General features: G+C 43.1%; 1 protein-coding gene across 1 annotated transcript; it reads right to left on the reverse strand.

The window, feature by feature from the left end:
* Positions 1-2,342: 2,342 nt before the first annotated feature.
* LOC148354949 (dynein axonemal intermediate chain 2-like) lies at positions 2,343-8,477 on the reverse strand. The gene is made up of 12 exons (XM_088350551.1): positions 8,187-8,477; positions 7,774-7,935; positions 6,574-6,695; positions 6,349-6,488; positions 6,171-6,284; positions 5,965-6,104; positions 5,763-5,885; positions 4,942-5,165; positions 4,020-4,155; positions 3,795-3,941; positions 3,555-3,722; positions 2,343-3,270 (listed from the first exon to the last, which is right to left on the reverse strand). The coding sequence occupies exons 1-12, from the start codon at positions 8,367-8,369 to the stop codon at positions 3,259-3,261; spliced, it is 1,671 nt and encodes a 556-aa protein (XP_088206677.1). The 5' UTR covers positions 8,370-8,477; the 3' UTR covers positions 2,343-3,258.
* Between the last annotated feature and the right edge of the window lie 158 nt (positions 8,478-8,635).

The raw sequence follows: 8,635 nt of genomic DNA on the forward strand, positions 1-8,635 counted from the left end.
CTTTTATCTTAATTTTGTCAGGCATTTCAGAGGTGGAACAAAACCCCAAAAGATGAATAACGAAGAGTTTATTCGAGCGCGTTGTATGGGAAATTATAGTTTGATTGCAGTTTGAATGTGCCTTTGTATGATTTTATCCTCAAAAGTGCCTCAAGAAAGCCAAAGATTATATCCAGGTGTTGTTTGTATTCTTGCAACAATTGTATCATGTTGGTGCCCGCTGACTATTAATCAAAATGGCCTTCACTTTGCTGCTTAAGAGTTTTCCTCCCTACATTCCTTTCTTTTGTTTTCCTTCCTGCTCATTTTTTATGCTCACACGCCATCTAACGACCAGAATTATTCACTTCATTTAAACACTTGTTTACTGTCTAAACCAATAAGATTATTTTCTTGTATCCATAAGATCTTGCTTCAGCCATTCAGACGTGTTGTTCTGCCTGTGCTTTCCAAGAAATGAGTCTCTAGCCACAGGCGGAGCGTGATTCCTTCCTTAACCAATTTTGGAAGCACGCGCCTCCGATGGTAGGGATATCAAAAACCTAGATCTCCGACTCAGAGTGTGTTCTTTTCTTCATCCTAATTCAATCTCAAGTTTTAACCTTGACAGCGTCTAAGAAATGCACACACATAATATGTTACTCTGCCGCTATCTCTTGACTTAAAGTCATGATTACAGCCTTGAGTTCTAACACACCGCACCCAATGTTCCCTCCAAGCTTCCACCTGTCTGAGCAATAACACAAAGTGGGATGGGCGCCATTAGGCTGTACTTGCCCAAGACACACCATAGGTAATAGTGCCTCTTCGGCCATAATGGTTAAGGGATCCAACCAACTAATCAACTTGTGAGCATCACAAGGAACAACAGTGAGCAACAACAATCCTGTGTGTTGCAACCAAAATCATTATCAAAAATCTCCAAAACCTTGGGATTAAATCAAGTTACAGTTTTCTGAGTTTCCAACAACAATTGTTAGTTTCTACACATTTTAACGAATTGACTAATGCAACATTTGAAAGGTTGCACGGCCCACACACATCAGTTTTTATACCATCTATTACTGTCACGACCAGAACGGAATCAGGACCCGAATGCGTAGCGTTAACCACAAGTTTATTGACTAGAAAGAGGACGGTGCTCGCTGGATGCGGGAAGCAAGTCGGTCTCGCAGTCGGATCTTGATCCGAATACGGAAGTGGATCTTTCGTAGCGGAAGATGGCGGTGTCAGGGACAGAAAAATAGGTCGATAGCTGGGACAGGGGAGCAAAAACATGGTCGGGATCAAAAACGGGTCGTAAGCTGGGACAGGAGAGCAGACGTGGTCGGGATCGAAACAGGTCGCAGCCGGAGACAAACGGGGAGATCAGGACTAGACAGATGGGATGAAAGCAACAAAACAATCTGAAGATCAGTTTGGGAGGCAAAAGACACTGCTCTTTTTAGGGAGCCGAGCCGGAAGAAAAATTAAAAAAAAAAAAAAAACTTACGTAAGTAAGAACAGTCATGTAGGTTTGTTAATGAGAGTCTGGCTCACTTAGAGGGAACTGACATTAATGTCGGCCATCTTGGTTCTACAGAAAAAAAAGGGTGAAAAACTGGTGTAAACTGGGAGCCACACCCATTGTTCACTTCAAAGAGCCGTTTCGCTCACTAATGACATGTCACTATCTCGTCAGGAACTGGCTCCCTCAATCACTTCAAAAATTTGCCTTGTAGATCCTTAATTTGCCAAGGACACATAACGATCTAAAAAGGAGCTGGCTCCAGATTGGTAGGGAGCAGGCTCATTCAGAAGTTACGTTCATGAACAACACATTATCATTTTGCAGGGAGCCGTCTTGTGATTGGTGGGGAGCCTGCGAGACTAGATGTTCACAAACTTGTAAAAAAGGAGGTTGTCTTCAAGTTTCTGGTAATCATTTTCTAGACTATATAGGATGGCAATCTTGAAAAAAAAAATCTGGAATTTTTAAAACTCGAAACCAATTGTCATTTCGGAATCCTAAGTGACCGATCAGTTCTCCGTAAGTTTGTAATTTTTTTATAGACAAGAAGGTGTGTCATGGATAACACAGTTCTGGCAGCTCTCCGTGTTTGCTGTAATTTAAGAGGCCATAAACTTTGAACTTTGTCACTTCTGGTCCCAGGAGCAGCCAAAAACCTTGCTGGTCTTCGGCCTTCATGGTTTCGTTGCAACAATGGTATTTTTCACTACATACTATACATTACATTTATAGAAGGATGGCTGGAAAGATGAATAGTAAATATACGCAATTTTTCTTTTCAAGTTCAAGCTTGAATTTCAATAGCGTTTGACTCAAAGAGCACGTGAAAGTGTTTTGGTTTGAACAATTTTATTGACACTTTTAACAGCAATTAAACACATTCACAATTTCATTATATCATATTCTAACAATATGAGGTTTGAACAATTTTTATCAACACTTCTAACAGCAATTAAACACATTCACAATTTCACCATATCATGTTCTAACAAGGTTTCTGGAGGTAAAGTGAAAGTGTGACATTCTGCCTTTTCTCTTTATTTCCACCAAAGCTTTTAGTTCTTGTTTGATCGCGTCCTTCTTTCATCACAGTTCTCCCCTTTATGATGAGTCGAGTCGTCACGGTCCTCACCCAAGCCACTTCACAATGAAGGGCACGGCCAGTTCATAGGTGTTGTTGAAGTATACAAATTACTTAATCAAAACCGGGTACTTCTGTGTTTTACTACAATAAAACAAAGTACAACTAAAAAACTAAAACAAGAAGACGGAATATATTCTGGGCGTTGTATATTACAGTTTTTGTGAGGTGATGACAAGGCATCATTGATGACCGATGTTTGTATATTAGAGTGTCAAGGAGAGAGAGAGGGAGAAAAAGAGAGAAGGGGGAAGAAAAAGAAATACAGAGAAAAAAGAGAGAGAAAAAAAGAGAGAAAGAGAGAGAAAAATGGGATAAAGAAAGAAAGAAAACAAATAGCCAGAGAGAGAGAGTGAGAGAAAGTGAGAAAGAAAGAGGGAGAGGAAGAGTGAAAAGACAAAGAGAGACAGAAAGAAAACGAGAGAACTAAATGAAATAAAGAGAGAGACAGAAAGTTGGAAAAGAGAAGAGAGATTTGGACCTTTTGAACTACTACTACTACTGCTCATCACAAAATTTTTGGGGAAACATGCACTAATTTGTTGAAGTTTCCCTGCTTGGTCTTCTTCTCAGACTTAGGCCGTCATGTGCTGTCAAATATCTCCATCTACGGGTAATGCTGTGAGAAGCGAGCAGAGAACGAGAAGTTAAAATTACATTTTGACTAGGACATTTCACAGGATTTTTCTGCTCTAATATTTGACATTGTGAGTCATTGTACCACTAAGCCTCACCAATGTGTGACCAAATGGTCTTATCTGGTTCAAACTGCATAATGTGTGCTACAGTGTCTCAAGATCAGAAAGTGCCAAGCAAGGACACAGCTACCACAGGACTCAGCTCAAATCTTCTATTCAATACTGTATCTGAAAGAGCTTATTTAACAGAATCAAGACTCTTTACCCGCCGCCTCGACTGCCACTGCTGCCTCCTTTGCTCTGACTCCACCAGGTTGTGGAAGTCAAACTCGGGTTTGAGGACCAGCTCCTCAAGCTCTTCGGGGGCATCGCTCGGGGCTTCTCCTTTCTGAGCTCTGAGGATCGTTTCTCGCCTGGCTTCGCGTTCCAACATCTGTCTCGTCAGATCGAACACATTTCTGACATTGTCCGTTGAGTAAATCGGTCAATTTTTGTCCGTTCTCACCTCCGCCAGCAGGATCTCCTCATGATGCTGTCGGGTGCTGAGTCCTGAACTGACTTCCATAAGTGTGATGACACCCAGCCGAGAGCCGCTAGCTATCAAGGCTCCACTCTCGTGAACTTGCATGCCACATAGAGGTTCATCCCGGACCTGGATTGCAAAAAAGACCAGTTTGATTCAGACAATGGAAAAAAATGTCTTCCAAGCGGCACAAGAGCGCTTCTTAACCTTAATGCTGAGAGTAGGGTCAATTTGCTTGAACAAGATGTCCCAGATGTCCAGCACCCCATCCATCTTCACGGTGAAAAATACTGCAGGTCTGGTCGGACTCCAGCGGGCATCTGTTAAGTATGCTGTTTGGTGCCTGATCACAAGAAAAACTCTTGCCCTAAACCACTGCTTCTCAATTTTTTTCTGTCATGCATAAGCTCAGTTCTTTGATGCCAACAATGCTCGCTGGTTAACCGGCAATGTTTGGTACCAAAGACGTAGTTTTTGTCAATGTGATCACATAATATTGGTGACAAAAATATGATTGATCAATGTTGGTGCTAACACTTTACATCTATCTATGCCAACTCTACGCCTTTTTTGGCAGATTTTTTGCTGAAAAATTCACGTGTCTCATCAGTGTGATTGTGGTGTAAAGTCTACGGCTTAATTTATTTGGCTTCATGCCTTCCATTGCCGACATTTTTGAACATAGCAAGCACACTGGTATTTCCTCGTCTAACACAGTGGTTGCAGTAAAGCTAAGAGCTCAATACACTCAAACCTTCTCTTCGCTTCGGGAGAGTTTTGTTTTCCTCTTCATCCCCATTTCTTGCTGTCCATCTCCTCATATTTTTCAGGAGTCTCCAACTATTCGTATCCACACTTCATACTCATACTCTGTGCTATCTGTAAGTGTGGATGCTAAATGCAAACAAAACAATTTGCCAATGAGAGCGCCACTTCCACTAATGAAGTGGAGGTGCAATTCCACTTAATTAAACGACAGTAAACAAAAAAAAAATCCCCAATGTCAAACAAGCCTGCATTGGCGAAGCCTTGTCTCCCGTACAACACCCCCCCACACACCATTGAAGAACCACAGCCCTAAACCAAGACAGGATTAAAGCAGAGAACACTATCCAAAATAAATTCGTACCTTGTCCACATGATAGAGGACTCCTTGATGTCCTCATCCCAAATGCGAGCCCCCCAGTCTCCCACGGTTAGGAAGTTTTGGGAAAGGAAGGGGTTCCTTTGAATGGAATAGACCGGTCCGTGGTGCCCGTCGTATGTACACACGATCTTCTCGGCCGGTGTGGCAGCCGCCCTGTTGCATTTCACCACAGCTCCTTGTTCTGTCCCAACCAAGAACATGTCTGGCTAAAGACACAAGGACAGTTTGGGCGTGAGGTTCGAGTTTTCAGACCTTTTTTGTCAGGTAAAAAGTCTCCAAGAAAACGGGACAGAAATTTGTCAAAAAATCTAAATATAAGGCCGAGTGTTGAACATGCTGCAGTTCCTGATACCTGTGGCAGTTTCAGGGAGTCCTACACCCTCCAAAAAAGTCCTCAACCTAACTGCATGCCACATTATTCACTTCTCAACATCCAGCTGAAAATATGGTAAACATTCAGGAAGGATAGAAATCAAGCCCGGTGGCGTCATAATACAGAGAGACGAGGACACTTCCTGATCTTTGTGGTGGTTTTAGGCAGCAAGCAAACTTGCCCCAAAAAGTGGGACTCGTTCTTTACTTCTCAAATGAAAATTTGGTGAACGCTGAGGAAGGACAAAAACTAACGCTGGTGGTCTTGTACTCCAAAGAGACTGGTAATCTCCCTGAGCCCTGTGGGGGTTTTCTTGCGGCCTATAAACTTGCCCCCACCAACTTAAGTCCCCGAACTAACAGTGTGACATTGTTTTTTCTTAACATCCAGGGGAAAATAAGGTGAACATTCAGGAACGACTGAAACTGACCCTCTTGGTGTCATACTCCAGAGAGACTGCCCTCAAAGCCAGTTCTAAATTGTCCTTCCTGGTAATGTCGAGGATTAGACAATCCGTCGGCTGGCTCATGTTGCGGACATCCCACCAAAGTATCTGTTGCGAAAAAAAGAGATAGCTCAACGGGCACATCCAAACAAGGCATATGGTAGCTGTCCCTTCATGCTTTGTTCACCTGTCCGTCGGTTGAGGCGGAGAAGACTTCCGTCTCACGTGAGGCTTGAGACCATTTGATCTTGTAGACCGGGTCCATGTGACTGTGATCAGGAGAGGAATCCTCAACAGCGTGTCCACCCGCACGTTCGTCCCACAACACTGTAAGAAACAAAACCTCATTAATAAAAACCATGGGGAACAAAAGTTATTTTGTTCAGGACCCACTTATCTGTCCATTTAGGCTCCCGCTGACAATAAGATTTGAATCCTCAGGGTTGTAAGACAAACAGATGAGCTGCGATGCCGGTTTGAGGATAATCTGAGGATAGTTTGGGTTCTCTAAAAAACATGAAAAGTTCTAACGGACTGACAGGGATCCAATGTGTCCATTTTAATGACCCACCGATGTCCCAGATATATGAGTCTTTGCTGATGTCAGGGGGGGCTTTTTTCAAATCGAGGCAAGAGTAAGCAGCTGCCAGATTTGAGCCTCCCAGTTGCCAAGAAAGACCTGAGATGTTCCGCTTCACTTTGTTCTGGTCTCTGCAAACATTTTTTATACATATATTTATTTCTATTAGCATAATGTACAGGATTTGATTCGCTAAGAACACCAAGCCGAGAGTACCGAAATTTATTGACAAACTTGACAGTCGGTGCTTCCTGGATCTCATCCAGGAAGATCTCATTCTGAAAGTATTCTTGGTAGATGTCCACAGCGTTGTTCTGACCCACACATTGTCCTACAAGCTGAATCAGAGAATCTGGTCTTAATGGCAATAACAGGCCCACCTTGAAGCTGTGCTTCACGTGGACTTGTTTGAAGTGGCATTTAACATGCACTTGCTTGAAGCGCGGTTTCACTTGGACTCATTCGAAGCAGAGCTTTATGTGGACTAATTTGTAGCAGTTTAACGCGGACACGCTTACATCGCTTAAAGCACAGGTTCACTTGGACTCGCCTGAAGCAGAGCTTCAAGCAGACTGGTTTGATGTGAAGTTCCACGTGGACTCATTTGAAGCAGAATTTTACGGTTGCTCGTTTAAAACAGAGCTTCACTTGACCTGTTTGAAAGAGAGCCTGATTCAGATGTGTTAGAAGCATGGCTTTGCGTGGACTCGTTTGAAGCAGAGCTTTGCGTGGACTCGTTTAAAGCAGAGATTTGCGTGGACTTGTTTGAAGCAGAGCTTCACGCATATATACCTCTTTAAAGCAGAACTTCAAGTTGACCTGTTTAAGAAACCGCTCCACGCAGACTCGTTTGAAGCAAATCTTCACGTGGACTGTTTGTAGCAGAGCCTCAGGCTAACTCGTTCATAGCAGAGCTTCACGCTGACTCGTTTGAAGTGGAGCGTTATGCAATGTCATTTGAAGCAGAGTTTCTCATGTACTTGTTTGAAGCAGAGCTTCAGACAGACTCGTTTGATTCGGAGCATTACGCGGACCCACTTTAAGCACGCTTTCACTTTAAGCACGGTTTCACTTGAACACGCTTGAAGCAGACCCAAGGCAAATTTGTATAAAGCAGCCTTTCATGGAGACTCATTTGAAGCACACCCTAACGTGGACTTTTTTGTAGTGGAGCGTCACACGGACACACTTAAAGCATGGTTACAGAGCATCGGAGCTTGATGCAAACTAATCTGAAGCACAATTTCCCGCGGACTGATTTGAAGCACTGCTTCACGCTGTTTAAAGCTGACCAGTTGGAACAGAGCTTTTACGCGTAATGATCCGAAGCATGGACTCAGGCAGACCCATTTGCTGCACAGCTTCACATGGACTTGTGTTAAGCAGAACTGCATGCAGACCCGTTTGTGGCCTTACCGTGCCGAGCACCGTGATGCTGTTCATGTAGATCTCGTCCTTCTCCACTTTCTTGCGGAAACGGATAGTTTGTTCCATCTCTAGAGAGTTGATGTCTTTGGGCCAACCTCCTTCTACGTGGTTTACTCCCTGATGGTCAAACTCAATCCTCTCTGAGTTGACCTGGAAGAAAAACATGGTCAGTAGGCCTGTTTAAAAAAGCTTTCGAACATATAACCCGCAACTTGATGAGTTATCAGAGCTGTCTAAGAATCTAAGAAGTGAAGCTTTAATTTTGACATCCCTAATTTGGAATATGAGTACATGTGCAAAAATCTATTGAAAATGGGTGCCAGATATGGTTGTCGGCATGCTTGACAGTATTAAAGCATATGAGATTCTCCTTAGATGAGGTAGAGATGGACTTGAGTCACCTCGTGCTCCGACATTTCAAAGCAGCCTTGCACTCCGAAATCTCTGGTCTCCTTCACGAAGAACTGCTGCGACAGCTTCGGGTTCGGAACCACATCCACCAGAAGCTCTGTAGGGCGGTCGGAAAACAGGCACTGACGGCCAAAATCACTGCGCACCTTGGCATACTCATGAGAAATGTCCATTGTGATCAGCAATGCCTGTGAAGAAGCAAAGATTCCTCTGGGTTTCTCTACAGTCTGATATTTATCTTTGATTTAGCCTCCACATTGACCTTGACAAATTCCATTATCTAAAGAATAGCGATGACCAATCCATTAACCCTTGTTAAGCCTGAGACTTGTCACAGAGTTATATCATCGTATCAAAGACAAACATGTTTGTGACATGTTTGTGATGTTGGCTTTTTCAATTCTAAAATGTGGCCCAAATAAAAAGTCCCCAGATATAA

The sequence above is a fragment of the Urocampus carinirostris genome, chromosome 12 (assembly GCF_059441175.1).
Source record: "Urocampus carinirostris isolate Australia breed hairy pipefish chromosome 12, RoL_Ucar_1.0, whole genome shotgun sequence".
NCBI classification, from domain to species: domain Eukaryota; kingdom Metazoa; phylum Chordata; class Actinopteri; order Syngnathiformes; family Syngnathidae; genus Urocampus; species Urocampus carinirostris.

Coding starts and splice junctions, on each gene's coding strand:
- LOC148354949 (XM_088350551.1), bottom strand. CDS start 8,369: ATGGACATTTCTCATGAGTATGCCAAGGTGCGCAGTGATTTTGGCCGT. Junction 6,285..6,348: donor CTCATATATCTGGGACATCG/GTGGGTCATTAA, acceptor CATGTTTTTTAG/AGAACCCAAACTATCCTCAG. Junction 5,166..5,762: donor TGGAGTATGACACCAAGAGG/GTCAGTTTCAGT, acceptor TTGTGTCTTTAG/CCAGACATGTTCTTGGTTGG.